This window comes from Sycon ciliatum, chromosome 10, assembly GCF_964019385.1.
Source record: "Sycon ciliatum chromosome 10, ocSycCili1.1, whole genome shotgun sequence".
NCBI classification, from domain to species: Eukaryota; Metazoa; Porifera; class Calcarea; order Leucosolenida; family Sycettidae; genus Sycon; species Sycon ciliatum.
This window is the reverse complement of record NC_088652.1, coordinates 8037839-8055976: the sequence shown is the minus strand read 5'-3', so window position 1 is coordinate 8055976 and position 18138 is coordinate 8037839. Positions and strand designations below refer to the sequence as shown.

The 18138-nt window shown below is 46.0% G+C and overlaps 3 protein-coding genes across 3 annotated transcripts; 2 read left to right on the top strand and 1 right to left on the bottom strand.

Annotated features, from left to right (window-relative positions):
* Nucleotides 1-5239: 5239 nt before the first annotated feature.
* Nucleotides 5240-6513, bottom strand: LOC135826562 (pulmonary surfactant-associated protein D-like). The gene has a single exon (XM_065339167.1). The coding sequence runs from the start codon at nucleotides 6384-6386 to the stop codon at nucleotides 5745-5747; it is 642 nt and encodes a 213-aa protein (XP_065195239.1). The 5' UTR covers nucleotides 6387-6513; the 3' UTR covers nucleotides 5240-5744.
* Nucleotides 6514-9539: 3026 nt separating this feature from the next.
* On the top strand, nucleotides 9540-10133 carry LOC135826591 (mannose-binding protein C-like). The gene has a single exon (XM_065339196.1). It carries the CDS (start codon nucleotides 9540-9542, stop codon nucleotides 10131-10133), a length of 594 nt encoding a protein of 197 aa, XP_065195268.1.
* Nucleotides 10134-13154: 3021 nt separating this feature from the next.
* LOC135826590 (mannose-binding protein C-like) lies at nucleotides 13155-13748 on the top strand. Its single transcript, XM_065339195.1, has one exon. It carries the CDS (start codon nucleotides 13155-13157, stop codon nucleotides 13746-13748), a length of 594 nt encoding a protein of 197 aa, XP_065195267.1.
* Nucleotides 13749-18138: the final 4390 nt, after the last annotated feature.

The window sequence follows — 18138 nt, the reverse complement described above, 5'->3', positions numbered from 1 at the left end:
GTGCCGAATTCAGTCCAGGGCGTCGATACGAAGCGTTCTTCGTCGCCGAGTTTTTTACTGTGCGCTCCATTTGAGAGTGCGCAGAGTTCTGATCGAGAGTTTTTTGAGCAGATTTTCAAATTTTTGAGGCTGTCAGCTGACAGCTGTCAACCCTAAATGGCACTTAGTATGTGACAGGCAATAGGTTTTGGTGCCTCCGTATGCCTTCTAATAAGTTCTATCTTCCTTCGTTTCAATTCGCTGCTTCGCCCACCACCTCAGGAGGTGACAGCGTACCTGCACTAGTCAGCTCTCGCTAACCCTGTCTCTCTTTCTCCGTCTTAGCGCTCGTCATTCGTGTCCTTCTGCTGGGGCGAGCTTGATACTGTTGTGTCGTAGTTTTTAGGCAATAGTGGCTGTTGTTCGCATGACGATCAGGATTTATGGAGAAAGACGACGACTCGCCAAGTTCCCATGCAGCCACAGACGGCGTAGCAATTCTTACCGCCAACCCTTCGAGCAACGGAACCGGCCTGAGTTGGAAATCGTGTCTGTGTAATTGTGCCACGATACGGATGAAACACACAGGCTCACATGTGACGAGATGAAGATAATCTCAACAGGCTGACAGAAATCCAACAGGCTCACGGGAACGCTGCAGTTATGGTCGGAGACGCGGAGTTATTTAGTCACTGGTAAATGTTGCATCGAGTGCTGTGTGCTCTAACACAATTGTAAAAATCATGAAAAAGCGAAAATAATGCAATGGTGGGGCTGAGTGGTGTTCTTTGGAGGAGACGTCGCTGTCTCAGTATTCAACGCCGGACCCTGTATTTCAACTTCAAGTCTGTGGTCATGCTCGATCATAAGTTCCTGTATGGCTCCAGTGCCTTCTCAGCATTGTTGGCGGGTAAGCACCTGGATCGTGTCCAAGTACTGCGGCTCTGGTGGCTTGAGGGATGTACGGGTGCTCGCCGTGCACCCCTGCCGGCAATCTGCTAGTGAAGCTTGGTACCTACTGTGTCTGGGAGATTTTCATCCAGAAGCTGATCTTCCTAGGCTGGAGCTGCTGCTACTCCTGTGCTAGCCCTCAACCACTGGCGCTCCTACTCGGCTCCAGTGTGGGCCATTAACCACCCTGCCCGATTTCGCACTGTTGCTATTCCACACCGTCAGCATTTAACTCTGAGGTCAGACCTTGATCCCTCCCACCATATGCTATCTGTCTGTCTGCCTCTCTTTCACACACAGATGTGCGCGCATACACACACACACACACATGCACACACAGTGACACAAACATACACATAGCCAACTTCTCTGTGTTTGGTGATCATCATCTGTTTTCTGATGTGCAAGCTCACCTCTGATGCCGATTACTTCCTTGCTTAGACCCGGTCTGCTATTAGACCAGTCTGCTCTCCCTTCACTCGCTTGTAAATCCTACTTGGAGCAATAAGGTTGTGTCACTGCTCCTACTGATGTCATTGTTGTGAAAGCAATATGATCGCCATTGGTGGTAATTTTCCACCGTGCATGAATCATTAACAATCATCATCTATGTGTCACGGCCTAACCATCCTCGTAACTCCCCTCATCGTGACTAGTGCTGTACCGTTGAAACCTACTTTGCTTCAGTGTATATTCGCTCCAAAGCTCTTGTTTTGTTGCATAGTGATCTGACGCAGTGTGCTATAGCCTATCGGGTAATATGGATAAGATTAGTACAGTCGGCATCGCCTATCGAGTGACCAGGTACATGTATAAGGATACTACATGTATACCGGCTTAACGATATCGGAACACAAATAGCACTATGTGTGCAATATTCCTTTCTAAGCTCACGCTGTGCGGTGCAGATAGGTCATGTGTCGTTGCCAACTTGCCGCATGTGCATGTGCAGCAGGAAGACACCACATGTCGACTACTACTTATACTGTACAGCATTGTGTGCTTACATGCATCTACGGCCTTGTGGATGCAATTGAGTCTCACACACATGTACATGAAATATTGCGTGTAGTGCGGCATCAGTTAACATACAGTGGCTAAATATTTTTCTCGCAATAATGACCGTATTCACCACAAGTGTGTTTATGTCCAGAGCCAACTCCAGTCCTGTATTATTTATGACCATGACAACAAGACTTCCGGGCTGAAATTCTTCTATGACAGGCATGAACACTTGCCTTACAATTGTTCGTGATTGTACGAAGTACATATTCGCTGTTGCATCAATTTTGCACCATTTACATTGTAGTGCCACTAGTGGTATCACCTGCATGCGTATTGAGTCAAACAAGGTTACCTCTGTATAATTATGCTTATCGTGGCTATCAAGAGCTTCGATGCAAATTCCCAGCTGACGAATGGTGTCCAGCTTGTGTTCAGCTCAGCTGGCACTCACAACTCATAATAATTGCGTTCTAGACGCCAGATGAGATGTTTCAGCTACAATGTAGACACAACGTCCGTGTTCAAGAAAGCCGTCACTTCATCTTCTGTCCATCCTCAATAGCACGTTCAAGCAAATACATCTGAAACACAGTAGCGACAATCCGACAGCGGCGACACGCCGTCTTCTCCGAATGAGCTTCTACTGTTCTAATTCAGATTCCCCCAAAAATGTCAAAATAAATAATAGATTTCCACCAAGCTCGCTAGAATCTTGCGAACCGTCAACATGCAGGCATTTCAAGTGTTCGAGCGTGCGTAGATTCTGCTCAGCGGCTCAAGAACATTCGCCAAGCGAAAAAAAGTCGATGAGAAAGATGTAATGGTGGACGAAATTACGAAAATCGGAAGAAGGTATTCGACCCAGTTCGACTATCCTGGACTGGATTGGCAACGTCCAACAAACGGATTCGTATTCTATGGGGTCTCATGAGCTAGTGTGCCAAAGGGCGTTTAGTTGGAGCTTCAGTGCATCACCTTCGCCGAAAGAGGCCCTTTCTGAGATTTGGCCGATGGACTAACACAGGGACCGAGCTAGGCGCTTTTGTCGAGCATCGACATGAAAACAAGGGACTTTTACTGTTGGACTATGTTCGGGATTGCAGGAGGTAAGTGTGAAAGACGAATAGCTCTCCATGCTGTACGGGGCATATTTCAACGGCTTGCTGCCATTGCAACACTCCTAGGACAGTTTGTTGGGGTACTCAGCAGTTCAAGCAGGAAATGAAGCTCGTCTTACCTCTGCCATCATGGTCTGTTCCGAGTAGCGTTCCAGGCACTTTCACGATCGTTGGCCGCGTATCGTGATGCAGGAAGCGTCATCCTACGTCACAGAGCACGCGATCTCACCGTGCATCTTGCAATAAAATTCAAAAACTGCGCTCAGGCCTTCAGTCACTTTTGCATCAACAGTCGCACAAAAAATTATTGGTGGCGCAAGGAGAAGCTTGTCGTTTGGAGTGACAAGTGATCACCGCTGCTTTTCCTTGTCAGAGTCAACACTATACTTTGTTCTGCGGCCTCGGGAGTAGTGTTGGAGTAGAAATTGCTGAGGAGACGTCGCGGAGGGGCGAGCTTTCCTGCGCAGGTATGACTTTGGCCGTATTTCAGCATGGTCGAGTGGAAAAATTCAAAAAAGTTTATTTCAATAAAACCCCAAAAGGAAGATGGGAGACATGTCCTCAGCGCTAGAAGAGGTGTTCTACTATCTGCCGGTGTATAGTTCTGGCCAATTGAGGACGTAGCTGGCTGTTTTGCCAGCGCTTGTAAATTGGCTATTTTCAAGACGATCATTTGTGGCGTCAGGGGGTGATGGACCTCGTCTTCTGGGATGCTGGCGTGGCTAAGCGGTACTGCCCCAGGAACTCTTCTAAGGTGAGGCAATGTTGGCTTGATGTAGTTTTGTTCATAGCTTGTTCGTATACAATGTGGCGTGACTCGTTTCTAGACCCATAAATAATGTGATATTTCGGCCATTTTTGAGGGGTATGCAAATTTCAAGGTTCCCTTCAGAAACTTTTTCAAGGGCTTTTCACAGTCGATCCACACCCCAAAGGCAACCTACCTGCAAATTTTGAGCGAAATCGGAGAGATCCACTTGCACACATACTTTGGTATTCTCAGACATGCTCTCTTAAGCACTTTCAGAGCGACACAGTACCAGTAACCCTCCCGTTCCGAGCTACACGTACATGTACATGTACGTGTACAATTTACATGATGTATGTTGGCCAACATACTAAAATTAATGCTTTAAAGCAAAACCAAATGACTATGTACATGTTATCCGTAGTTTACATGTATGTCCACCACTAACAGATTTAAGCAAGATGTTGTGTACTTCTGATTACACAACATCTTGCTTATACATGTAACTGTTAGTGTTGGACATAAACTACGGATAACATGCAACATGTTGGTACTTTCTTTTAAATTTAATCCTTGGCTCTCCCTCCGAGCCTTACATACATGTAAACATGTACATTGTCATGTACTGTTACTCTGCACAAAAAAAACAATAGCAGAGGTGGTTGAAGAGAAAACTAGAACGAGGAGGTGAGAAATAACGAAAGTGAAGATGCACATGTACAATGTACATGTATGCCGTACTCGCCCGATTCGAGCCCTCTCCTGAATAGTGCTCCAGTCACTAAGATCCACTGAAAAAAGAATGCCCTCTCTTGTATAGTCCCCCGCTCCGGCCTTGCAACCATGCGCATGTGCAAATAATTAGTTTGGTGTTCTTTTGCTAATGTTCTTGACTTCTTGTCCATCTCGTTTCACTAGTGGTTTCAGGATCAAAATCTCAGTTCTTTTTGCCATTTCTGTTGAGTCGTGATAGTTTTCAGTACACGTTAGGAACTGTTTTTCTTCGCCTTCCCTGGTTTATGTCGTGGATGACGAAAAATGTTCCACCATAGAAAAATACGTATTGCCCTCTCTAGGGTAGTGCCCTCTCTTGGATAGTGCCCGCTCTTGAATAGTGCCCCATCTGTGATGGACATTGCAAGATAGTGCCCCAAGGGCACTAGTGCGCAAGAGAGATTTTCCTCTTCGCCCACTTCTGTTATTAGTTCACACTTACTTGAATCTCTCATACTTCACCTTCGTTTCTCCTATTTTATTTCATGCTGTATACTCCCTGTACACACAAAGCCCTGTGAAAACTTTCGGTTGCCTGGAATCAATGGTCGGACAGGGTCGATAAACAGCCAGCACATTTGCACCTACACGATTGTACGCATCGTAAAAGGCGTACATGAACTTGATGCCCTCACCATACACTCACACAGCAAACCAGCCAGAATGCGTTGGTACTGAACACTATCATCTACTTGCAAGCACATTGAGATGACCAGAGTGTGTGTGTGTGTAGGACACGTGAGTATGTAACAGAGAGAGGCTAGGAATATGGAGTAAAAGGGCAAGAAGGGGAACTATAGAGAAAGATGAGATGGTATGGTGGTTGGCCTGGGTTTCTATAGCTCAGAAGGTAAAACTCATGGACAAAAGCTGCAACCAAGCTGGAGTGCTAAGCATGCAGTGAAACAGTATGCGTCGTTCTGCAGTAAGATCGGAAGAAACCTGTAACACTCTACCTGAGTAGAATATTCACATACCTCAGCACTCGGTTTACGATCCACAGTACATCCGTACATGTAAGCCCAGATTACCAATTTGTTTAGCCAGTGAATACAGACCTCGGGGAGAGAACGATACTTTCAAACTCGTGCAGACCAGTCAGCATAGCTGCTACCACCACAGCTAGTACTAGCAACATTATGCATGTACAGGAGTTATAATTTTAGGATTTACTTAATCCTGAACTCGCAGACAGAATGACGATCCTCCTTGCAGCCAACGTCGTTGAACTTCCCTGTGCGCCCGTTCATTTCCACGCAGTCTTCGTCACCATCAGCGTCATTCGGCTCACCCTCCTCAAAGTTACTGACCCAAGGGGGATTTCCACGGCTATCGACAAATGTTCCCTCCGCTCTCTTATCGTTGTACTGCAAGAAGACTCCACCCTTTTCAGCGAATGGCAGGATTAACTTCGCCAAGGCGAGGAATTCTTGCATGTTGCGGGGACCGGCCAGATCTCCGCCGTTTCGCAGGCAGTTGACGCGGGCCGCTTGCTGGGTCAAACGGCGATTCTCGTAGCGGTAGATCAGAAGTCCGCTCTCTTGGCTTCTGCAGCATTCCAGCGTCATTTGATCTGTTCTTGGCTCGCGCCTCTGCATGGCATTTGAAGTGCTGTTGACTTTCTTCGCAATAGTTTGGCCGATGGCTGCACGACGTGCCTCCGCCTGCTGGCGCGCCTGATCAATCTCATCTTCATCCAGGGAGTCCAAGAACAGTTCAGCATAGCGCTTGCTCTTTTTCTTCGAGGTGATCTCGGCAGCCAGAGTCATGCAGACCAGGCACAGTACACACGCCAAAGTAAGACGAATCATGTTTCCCGCACTGGCTGGATCGACGTCGCAGATTAGTGGGCTAGCAGTGCTGTCTGCGTCGTTGCTTTTAGATGAGAGGTATAAAACGAAAACAGAATTGTGGTCGAACTGCTGTTACATCGGCTTTCCACTCCCCTTTTATATCCATGACAGGATGCAGTTGGCAACAATACAGCTTCATGCCGTTGTCGAAACGGTGTAGGCCTCTGACCTGCAAATTGTCCAGTCGGATGTGTAGAACACGTTCAGATGTCGTGCAATCTGAAAAAAAACTATGACGAGCTCTGAATTGAGTATGGTAGTGCATTGTCTGGGGCCCAAAGGGCACTATAGTTGCGAGCCACGGTGAACCTCCACTTACAATACATGAGTATCAAACCAAGTACCCGTTTTGCAGTGAAGAAAGAGCTATGCGGTGACGTGGACGACATGTTTCAGCTCAAAACAACTGTGCCGAGATGTACATGTTTACTTCCAGTGATGGCAGTAAATTGTCTCCGGGCCGAGGGCCACCGGTTCCCAGCCACGTGTATCATTCACTCGCAATACTGCAGTATCACATCAAGTGGGCATTCTGCGGTGAAGGAGGAGCCAGGATGTGAACGGCAAGTCCATTCGTAGAATCTGCTTTTACGTTCACGTGTTTATCGAGGCGCCTGTCATTAATTTTGTGCACGTACGAAAGCAGGATGAGAATACAACGAATTGTTCGAAAGCCAGTAACTAGTTTATACAAGCAATTTCCTCAGTGAGAAATATTGATACCGTGTATGAGGTTAAAGAGGTCATTGGGAATCGCGGTACTCACCAGAGCGGTTACTGTATGCCATTGGAACTAGCTAGTCGGTTAAAACAACCAATCGTTTCAAGGGCTCACCATCATTGTTGCTGCCATATCAAATATCTAAGATGTACTGGGGATAATTTTATTTTACTCGATGGTCGCATTTCAATGAGTGGCATCTACTGCTTACACAGCTGCATAATGCCGTTTATTATTATTATTTTTAAATTTTACTCTTATCATTTTTTTCGGCAACGCAGATGATGATGATGATGATGATGTAAAATATTTGGCGTAAAAGTTAATAACACCTAAGCAGAATATCGTCCCTATTGGGGAGTTGCAACATACCAGTATAATATGATATTGGATAGTCATACTTGTAGTCCTCAACGTACATGCAGAAGAATCTTACTTCTACGTAATGTTAACACCATTAATGGCTTTCTCTTTTACTTAGAATGGTTTACAATCTGTATCACAATTATTTGTGGGTTCAGCAATAAAGGACGTGTGACGTTTTGTGCATGTGTTTAATGTTAACACCAGTGAATACTTTGTATTGTGACGCTCTGTATCCTAGCCTCACGCTGCAACAACAGTGTGGCGATTGTTTGCCAGTGGCTCTATGCATGTTGTGCACTCTCATGATCAGAAAGTCTGGGTCTAGACACGGTTAAGAAGGAGAGTTGTGTAAATTTGTATTTAGTTGTGTTATATTTTTGTAATACCAGGAGTCAACACGCCTAATAGAAATGGACTTACTAGGGAATACCAAATTAGAGTACAGAACTACACAACAGTGATACCCCTTGCCAACCTCTAACTTTCTGTCGTTCTTCTGCTCTTTTCTCCCGCACTACTGAGTGCTGACACAATCATTTTGATTATGACAGATAATCATTATGACAGATAATCATTATGACTGTAATGTAACCTCCCCCCCCCCCCCCCCGCCTACCCTTCGCTATCATATTATTCAGTAATGATCCCGTTTGACTTTGCGTAAAATAGAGAATAGAAGAAACATACAACAAATGATCAAAATAGTGCTGAATGGCAGAGAATAGCAAAGTTGTTTCAATCCAGTGAGTTATGGAAGCCCCACAGCAGTACGTAGCGTGAGATTTAAAGTCAAACTACCTTTTTGAACAATTTGCTTGTGACAGTAACTTTAATTTACCCCGTATCCTGTGGCTTGGAATGTGACGTGAAAGTGCCCTTGGAATGTGACGTGAAAGTGCCCTTGCACTCCCGAGAAGTGGGCACTTACATGTAGATGTACACACAATAAGAGGACAGAGAACGTGTTTTCACTCCGAGTTTCACGCACTAAGCGTTCATCAGAAAACATGTACATGTACATATACATGTACACGTAATTCTGTAGGTGTCCCATAAGAACAGGTGGCAAATGGTCTAAGCGATAAAGCAAATAGGGAAATATGGGAAAGGAGATAGGAGAGTACATGCAACATGGCACTCCACTATCCTATTCTGGTCAGTCGGAAACAATGCAACATAAACGTGTTCTGGTGTTGTTATTATACTAGCTTTCTTACTTGAAGCTATTTGAGATGCGACTTGTCAGCAAGGTCTACTGGTCTGGATACGTGCTATCTGTTTGCCATACACCCGATGACGATTTTTTGAAAGCATCCAGCATCGACCATGCTAAGTACTGTAATTTTGCAATGACCTCATCAACCTCATACATAGTATCAGTTCTTTGTGCCGAGAAAAATGCCTTTTGAAAACTATTTGCTGATATATTGGACTAATACGTTGTATTCCCCTCCGTTAACCTTGATCGTGTGTCTCCACTGGTCCATAATACGTAGTTGCTTCAATGTACAATGTACTTGTATGTGTGATTCAAATAAGGGCTCTTAGTGAAAAGGAACTTCATGTCTCGGCTCCTCCTCCGCCCCAAAATGCCCACTTGGCTTGATACGGTAGTATTGCGAGTGAACCTTCCACCTGGCCCGCCAATAGAGTCCTCTGGAACCCAAGAATATGCACTATCACCTCATGTAGGCAACATGGAGCTCGTCACAGATGTGTTTCACATTGCATTGTCACTGAAGTAATGCATATTGCATAGCCCACCAGACGATGAACCCGCATTTTGTGCTAGAAAAGCGTTGAGCTGGGCAATCTCCAACGGAAACCTACCGAGAATATAAAAGGAGAGCTGAAAGCCACTGTGGTGACAGAAAGAAACCAAGTCAGCCACTTTTCTACCCGCGTGTGACGCTTATTTGAAACCTGCGAGGCAAATAAGAGTTTGCCATCACGACTTGCAACGTTGAACCACGGCTGGCAACATGATTCGTCTTTCTTTGGCGTGTGTATTGTGCCTGGTCTGCATGACTCTGGCTGCCGAGATTACTTCCAAGAAGAGCAAGCGCCATGCCGAAGAATTCTTGGACTCCCTGGAAGAAGATGAGACTAATCTTGCACGTCGGCTGGCCGAGGCACGACGGGCCGCTGGTTCTGCTACTGCCAAGAAAGCCAACCACACCGCTATGGCGATGGGGAGGCGGGAGGCAGTTCTAACTTCTCCGGTTGCCGAATGTTGCAAGGGTCAAGAAAATGGTTTGGTCATCTACTTGTACGTGAAGCGCCCGTTGAACAGGCAGGCGGCCCGCCTCAACTGCCAACGGTTCAAGGGAGATCTAGCCGGCCCGCGAAACATGCAGGAATTCATCGCCATGGAGAATTTTCTCCGTCCCGTGGCAACAGGAGGATGCTTCTTGCAATATAACGACATCAAAACGGAGGGGAAATTTGTTGATAGCCGCGATAAATATGCTGTGATCAATAACTTTGAGGTGGGCGAACCGAACAACGTTGGACCGACCGGCGAAGATTGTGTGGAAATTACACCGAGCACAGGTATGTTCAACGACGTTGGCTGCCAGGAGGAGCGCCAATCTGTGTGCGAGTTTAGGATTGAATAGATCCCAAAGTTGGACTCCTGTGCATGCATATGCTGCTAGCACATGTAATAGCAGTCGTATTAGCCCTTTTGCTGCCCGGTCTGCACCAGTTTGAAAGCATTGTTCTCACCCGAAGTCTGTTTTCACTAGCTCAACAAACTCGTAATTATTTGCGCTTACATGTACTGCTGTGCTATGGTTCGTAAACCGAATGCTGAGGTGCGTTAGTGTTCGAATCAGGAACCATGTCAGCGCTTTGTTCCGTTCTTTTTGCAGAATGAAGCATGATGCTTCACTGCATGCTTAGTACTCCAGCTTAGTTCTAGCTTCCCGCCGGTGAGTGTTGCGTTGTGAGATATATAACTCCTCGTGCTACCACTCGGGCCAGATAACACCATCTTTTCTTTCTCTATCCGTCACCTCCTTGCCTCTTTTCTACATACTCTTAAAACCGTTCTAATACGCATGTGACCTCCACGCGCATTGGTCATCTCAATTGTCTTGCAAGTAGGTAGTAGTGTTCAGTACCCACACATTCTGGCTGGTTTGCTGTGTGTGTGAGTGGAGGAGTGTATCAAGAAGTATGGCGGCAACAATCTGGTTGAAAGGAGCTCATACAGCCCGTCATAATACCTTGCGTTGAATAATGTCAACCTGGTCCCTTTCACCTGGTCCTGATTCGGTGACTGCATTCACAATGTCAAGAACAGTAAAACCTGTAACTAACGACCACCCCTTGGGGCCAGAGAAAGCGGACTTTAGTGGCAGCAGGTCCTTAGTTAAAGGTTTGCAACGCACAACCAAAATGAGACCGTCCGTGCCTGGCGGAGTGGTCTGTAGTACCAGGCTGGTTGCTTGTTACGGTGGTCTTTAGTAACAGGTTTTACTGTAGTACCAGGCTGGTCGCTAGTCACGGTGGTCTTTAGTTACAGGTTTTACTGCACCTCTACTATCCTGTCCGGACACCTGACAAGTTCGTCTTTGTTTCCCTCGTGGTCTTATTCATTTGGGTCGACGTTTCCTTTGGTCCATACACAAGTACATGTAACGTCGAATTTAGAGAAGAGAAGAAGAGGGAAACACAACAGACAGTGCAGTAAAATCCGATCGAGTGAATCAACTGCACCCTACATGGCCACTAGGTCACATCCAAATGTTCGCAGGCCCAGTAGACCTGCACAGCATTCGGTGCGTACTTGACTAACTTGAGAAACGTTATTCACTAGTTGTTGCGATATTAAAATAATGTCTAGGATGTATTGAAGATGACTTTATTTTCCTCATTGGTCGCATTTCGATGAGTTTTACGCAAAATATTTGGCGTAAAAGTGAATAAAACCTAAGCAGAATATGTTCTCTGTTGGGGAGTTGCAACATACCAGTATATGATATTGGATAGTCATAGTCCTCAACGTACATGTAGAAGAATCTTACTTCTACACGTATGTAATGTTAACACCATTAATGGCTTTCTCTTTTACCTCGAATGGCTTACAATCTGTATCACAATTATTTGTGGGTTCAGCAAAAAAGGACGTGTGACGTTTTGTGCATGTGTGTAATGTTAACACCAGTGAATACTTTGTATTGTGACGCTCTGCATCCTAGCCTCACGCTGCAACAATAGTGTGGCGATCGTTTGCCAGTGGCTCTATGCATGTTGTGCACTGTCATAATGAGAAAGTCTGGGTCTAGACACGGTGAAGAAGGAGAGTTGTGTAAATTTGAATTTAGTTGTGTTATATTTTTGTAATACTAGGAGTCAACACGCCTAATAACAATGGACTCACTAGGAAAAAAACACAAAATGGTGCTGGTAGAGAATAACAAAGTTGTATCAATCCAGTGAGTTATGGAAGACTTACTGTAGTACGTAGCTCGAGATTTAAAGTCACATTACCTTCGGTTTTTTACGGTAACATTAACCCGAATCTTATGGCTTGTAATATGACGTGGAAGTGCCCATGCACTATCGAGAACGAGGCACTTACATGTATGTGGAATTGTGTAGGTGCCCAAGAATAGGTGGCAAACCGAGGGATAGAGCAAAATGGGATATATGGGAAAGGAGATAAGAGAGTACAATCATGCTGCATGGCGCTACACTATCCTCTTCTGGTCTGTCGGAAACACCGCAACACAAACACGTTCTGGTGTTGTTATTACACTAGCTTTCTTACTTGAAGCTCTTTGAGATGCGACTTGTCAGCAAGGTCTACTGTCCGGAATACGTGCTATCTGTTTGCCATACACCCGGTGACGAATCTTTATAACAATTCTATGCTTCGATCAAGGAGCTGGTTACCATAGCATCCAGAAACGACCATGCTAAGAACTGTGATTTTACAATGACCTCATCAACCTCATACATAGTATCAGTTCTTTGTGCCGAGAAAAATGCCTTTTGACAACTATTTGCTGGCACCTTGGTCTAATACGTTGTATTCCCCTCCGTGTACCTAGATCGTGTGTCGCCGCTGTTCCATACACATGTACGTGCGGCATAATACGTAGTTGCTTCAATGTACAATGTACTTGTATATGTGATTCAAATAATGGCTCTTACGGAAAAGGAAGTTCATGTCTCGGCTCCTCCTCCGTCCCAAAATGCCCACTTGGCTTGATACGGTAGTATTGCGAGTGAACCTTCCACCTGGCTCGCCACTAGAGTCCTCTGGAATCCAAGACGGTGCACTATCATCTCATGTAGGCAATATGGAGCTCGTCACAGTTGTGTTTCACATAGCATTGTCACTCAAGTAATGCATATTGCATAGCCCACCAGACAATAGACCTGCACTTTGCGCTAGAACAGCGTTGACCTGGGCAATCTCCAACGGAAACCTAGTGAGAATATAAAAGGGGAGCTTAACGCCACTGTGGTGACAGAAAGAAACCAAGTCAGCCACTGTTCTACCCGCGTGTGACGCTTATTTGAAACCTGCGAGGCAAATAAGAGTTTGCCATCACGACTTGCAACGTTGAACCACGGCTGGCAACATGATTCGTCTTTCTTTAGCGTGTGTATTGTGCCTGGTCTGCATGACTCTGGCTGCCGAGATTACTTCCGAGAAGAGCAAGCGCCATGCCGAAGAATTCTTGGACTCCCTGGAAGAAGATGAGACTAATCTTGCACGTCGGCTGGCCGAGGCACGACGGGCAGCTGGTTCTGCTACTGCCAAGAAAGTCAACCACACCGCAATGGCGATGGGGAGGCGGGAGGCAGTTGTTACTTCTCCGGTTGCCGAATGTTGCAAGGGTCAAGAAAATGGTTTGGTCATCTACCTGTACGTGAAGCGCCCGTTGAACAGGCAGGCGGCCCGCCTCAACTGCCAACGGTTCGGCGGAGATCTAGCCGGCCCACGAAACATGCAGGAATACATCGCCATGGGGAATTTCCTCCGTCCCGTGGCAACAGGAAGCTGCTTCTTGCAATATAACGACATCAAAACGGAGGGGAAATTTGTTGATAGCCGTGATCAGTATGCTGCGATCAATAACTTTGAGGAGGGCGAACCGAACAACGCGGCCCCGACCGGCGAAGATTGTGTGGAAATTACACCGAGCACAGGTATGTTCAACGACGTTGGCTGCCAGGAGGAGCGCCAATCCGTCTGCGAGTATAGGATTAAATAGATCCCAAACGTTTGACTCCTGTGCACGCATGTGCTGCTAGTAATAGCTGCCGTATTAGCCGTTATGCTGCCTGGTGTGCACCAGTTTGAAGTATTGTTCTCACCCGAGGTCTCTGTTCAAGAGCTCAACAAACTCGTAATTATTTGCGCTTACATGTACTGCTGTGCTATGGTTCGTAAACCGAGTGCTGAGGTGCGTTTGTGTTCGACTCAGGAACCATATCAGCGGTTTGTTCCGTTCTTTTTTTGCAGAATGAAGCATGATGCTTCACTGCATGCTTGGTTCTCCAGCTTAGTTCTAGCTTACCGCCGATGAGTGTTGCGTTCTGAGTTATATTACTCCTCGTGCTACCACCCGGGCCAGCCAACATACCATCTTTTCTTTCTCTATCAGCCACCTCCGTGCCTCTTTTCTACATACTCTTAAAACCTTTCTCCGTTAAATACGCATGTGACCTCCACGTTCATTGGTCATCTCAATTGTCTTGCAAGTAGATAGTAGTGTTCAGTCAGTACCCACACATTCTGGCTGGTTTGCTGTGTGGGTGTGTGTGAGTGGAGGAGTGTGTCAAGAAGTATGGCGGCAAAACTCTGGTGGAAAGGAGCGCATACAGCCCGTCATAATACCTTACCTTGTAATGTCAATCTAGTCATTTTCATCTGGTCCTGATTCGGTGACTTCATTCACAAGTACAATAAAACCTGTAACTAACGACCACCCCTTGATGCCAGAAAAAGCGGGCTTTAGTGGCAGCTGGTCCTTAGTTAAAGGTTTGCACCGCACAACCAAAATGAGACCGTCCGTGCCTGGCGAAGTGGTCTGTAGTACCAGGCTGGTCGCTAGTCACGGTGGTCTTTAGTTACAGGTTTTACTGTAGTACGAGGCTGGTCGCTAGTCACGGTGGTCTTTAGTTACAGGTTTTACTGTAGTACCAGGCTGGTCGCTAGTCACGGTGGTCTTTAGTTACAGGTTTTACTGTAGTACCAGGCTGGCCGCTAGTCACGGTGGTCTTTAGTTACAGGTTTTACTGTAGTACCAGGCTGGTCGCTAATCACGGTGGTCTTTAGTTACAGGTTTTACTGTAGTACCAGGCTGGTCGCTAATCACGGTGGTCTTTAGTTACAGGTTTTACTGTAGTACCAGGCTGGTCGCTAGTCACGGTGGTCTTTAGTTACAGGTTTTACTGTAGTACCAGGCTGGTCGCTAGTCACGGTGGTCTTTAGTAACAGGTTTTACTGTACCTATACTATCCTGTCCTGACAAGTTCGTCTCTGTTCCCCTCGTGGTCTTATTCATTTGGGTCGATGTTTCCTTCCGTGCATATACATGTACATAATTATGGCTGGTAGCTCGGCCTATTTAGCTCGTAGCTGCACTGATGATGCCTTTATGGCCGAAACAGCTTGCTGTCTACAGCATTGGGTAATTATACATGTATATGTAACTTCGAATTTAGAGAAGACAAGACATGTACTTGAAGTACAGGTAACGTCGAGTTTAGAGAAGACAAGAAGAGGGAAACACAACAGACAGTGCAGTAAAATCCGATCGAGTGAATCAACTGCACCCTGCATGGCCACTAGGTCACATCCAAATGTTCGCAGGCCCAGTAGACCTGCACAGCATTCGGTGCGTACTTGACTAACACGATCGGATTGATTTTACTGGGCATCATTGCAGGAAGCCGAGCGTTGGATTTAAATTTGCGATATAGGGCTTGATAAATGCGTCGCCTGAAGTACATGTACAATATATGTACATGTATGTTCGATTCTTTTTCGCGTTGAGGCATTTGAGGGTTGTGTAATAGAATTGCTTTCACCGCTCGATGTTCACCAGCTTTATCAGGTCATTGTCGGTAGTAGAGTTCCGAACACACAGCACTTGCCCAGTTGAATGAGTATCTACTTGAGGTCTGTAGGCATTGCTATCTGGCTTTGGAGACCGACCACTTCTAGGCACTTGCTAACAAAGATGACACCAAGTGTAATGCAGCAGTAACAAAATAATATTCCAATATTTTGTACACAGGGCGAACCAACAAAATCATTTCTAGGGCGCACTTATAACATGATTGTTGAACAATACATTGTAGAGCTTGCAGTCTTGTGATAATAGATGATATGCCAAATAAGCGCTCGAAAAGTTGAGAGGGCATGCGATTGATGCGCCCAGGCTTAGCTTGTCAAGTGCACGGGATGTGCAAAGTACACGGATTTTAGGCTTGTTGCGCGCTTACGCGATCAGGTGCTGTACGTGCATGAATGGAATGCACGCAGTTCCACTGTTACCGCATTTTAGCATTCCGTCGGAGAAAATTTTCGGATGGAGAAAAGGAACTCTGACACCTTTTTGCATAGTTTGCTTTCAATTTTTCATTTTGATACCCGGATATGGCAGCAAGAAATAGTACACCAGCAATTGCTTCTCGTTTTGCGAACCCACCTGTGGGCGAAACGATTGCTAGATGGACTTTTGCTCAGCTGAAGACTTACGTGAGGGAGAGATACCGGTAGATGGAAAGTGAGATGATTTGTTGCAGAGGTAAGACCGAAAGATTTTATTTTATTCCCAACGCCCCAGAGCCTAGGACAGGGGACAATGATGGCAGTCGGCACCGAGCAGCGAAAGGGCGATGAAAATCCGTTCCTCCTTCACTGGTCGCTACAGCAGCGAATACCTTGACACCATCTGCATCGGGAACAGAAGAAGCTGCTTCTCCGGTGAATCCATCAAATCATAGATGCTGCTCAACAAACAGACCCAGAATTTCCCGCTGAAGCCTGGACCCATCGCTCGGAGGATTAGCTATGTGGTGTTTCTGCTAGTGCTGTACTCCAGCATCTTCAGAATCGAGAAAGGTACCTAACGACACAGAAACCATTCGGGGATGAGTCCTTCTTCTCGCCATTCGTTTAAAGTGTTGAGTGTTGCTTCCCAGAGCCAAATAATTCTGGACCGCAGAGATACTTTGTCAAGGCTAAGTGTTGGGCATCTCAAAAGAAGAAGAAGGAGAGCTAAGTGTGTGCTACAGTGCTAAACTAGAGAAAAGCATGTACTCGAAGTGATGTCGTCTGCATATTGCACTTGTACTGCAGCATTGCATGCTCCTTCCACAACATAGTCATTGTTGCATTGCTGCTGACCATCGGCCTCAATTATTGTGAGATGAAAGGTCAATACCTGGCATATGCAACCTAGCAACAACAGCAATGGGGCCCAAGGGCCAAGGAACGTAGTTATGAAAACCCCTTATCAACCACCTGGGTATACTGACACTGGCAACATTGATTTGCCTTTGTACTGGGAAATCCCGCCTTCCTTATCCCACATCACAGAGAAGGTGCTCCTAACAGAGGTAATAGCAATAGAGCGCCGTACCCAACAGCAGATTGGCAGCGGCATATGGCATAGGCTGAGAAGCAAGACCCTGACTGCTTCGCGGTTTCACCTCATCCCTCACCCGAGTGAGATCACATCAGCGTTTCTTCCGTCATTGCTCCAGGCAACCAGTTTCTCATGTGCTTTCGCTATTAGTCAGGGCCAGCACAAATAGGAGTTGTTCTATTTGTATTGTATTTATTATTTTACTAGGGCAATCCCTGCAGACAATATGCCTTTTTACAGGGTGCTCGAGGTAAGTGGGTAAAAAAAGTTGAATGAAAAACCGAGGCTGCATACTACGCCATTACGTATTGCAAAAGAGGTTACGTAGAAGGTTGTTATAACATAACAGCCTTCTACGCAGCCTCTGCGGCATGACGAAGGAGGCTGCCTAGCAGCACCCCGATGGAAGAAAACACCAGCTATCAGAGACCAGGTACCTGTATGTTTTGCAAAGAGAAGCCATGTCGTGAAGAAGCATTAGGTAAGGCTAAAGCGAGGGTGTTCTATCCCCTGGTCAAGGCTTCCGTAGCCAGCGTAGGGTGAATATTTGACCTAAAAACAAAGGAAACTCTGCAAAGAGGGGGCTGTGGCGGCCATGCACACATTTATAAAACAAGGCAGAAAGAAGGCGAAATAATTATTATAAGGTTATAATGGATGGCGACTGGAATATTTTGTGGCGGTGACAAATGGCGGCTGCTGGGTAGCCAAAAGTTTTAAAATGTTATCTTGAGACTCCGCTTGAAACGTTTAATGAGTGTGTTGTGCAAGGTTACTGATATGATGCCTTGTCTTTGAATCTGGATACTAGAACTCCAAACATGCGACTGTTAGTCATTTCGCTCAATCTTGCTACTTTATTCTTGCAGTCACCCAGATTGCATTGAATACTGTCAAATGCTTCCTCCAGCGTAGGGACAGTATGCCTGGCTGGGATATCACTAGGTATGAGTCGTATGTCTTCCGGCAGCTCCTGTGCAGTGGCTCGCGACACGAGGTAAAG

Bases quoted from the DNA above. Each gene is read 5' to 3' on its own strand.
- LOC135826562 (XM_065339167.1), bottom strand. From the start codon at position 6,386: ATGATTCGTCTTACTTTGGCGTGTGTACTGTGCCTGGTCTGCATGACT.
- LOC135826591 (XM_065339196.1), top strand. From the start codon at position 9,540: ATGACTCTGGCTGCCGAGATTACTTCCAAGAAGAGCAAGCGCCATGCC.
- LOC135826590 (XM_065339195.1), top strand. From the start codon at position 13,155: ATGACTCTGGCTGCCGAGATTACTTCCGAGAAGAGCAAGCGCCATGCC.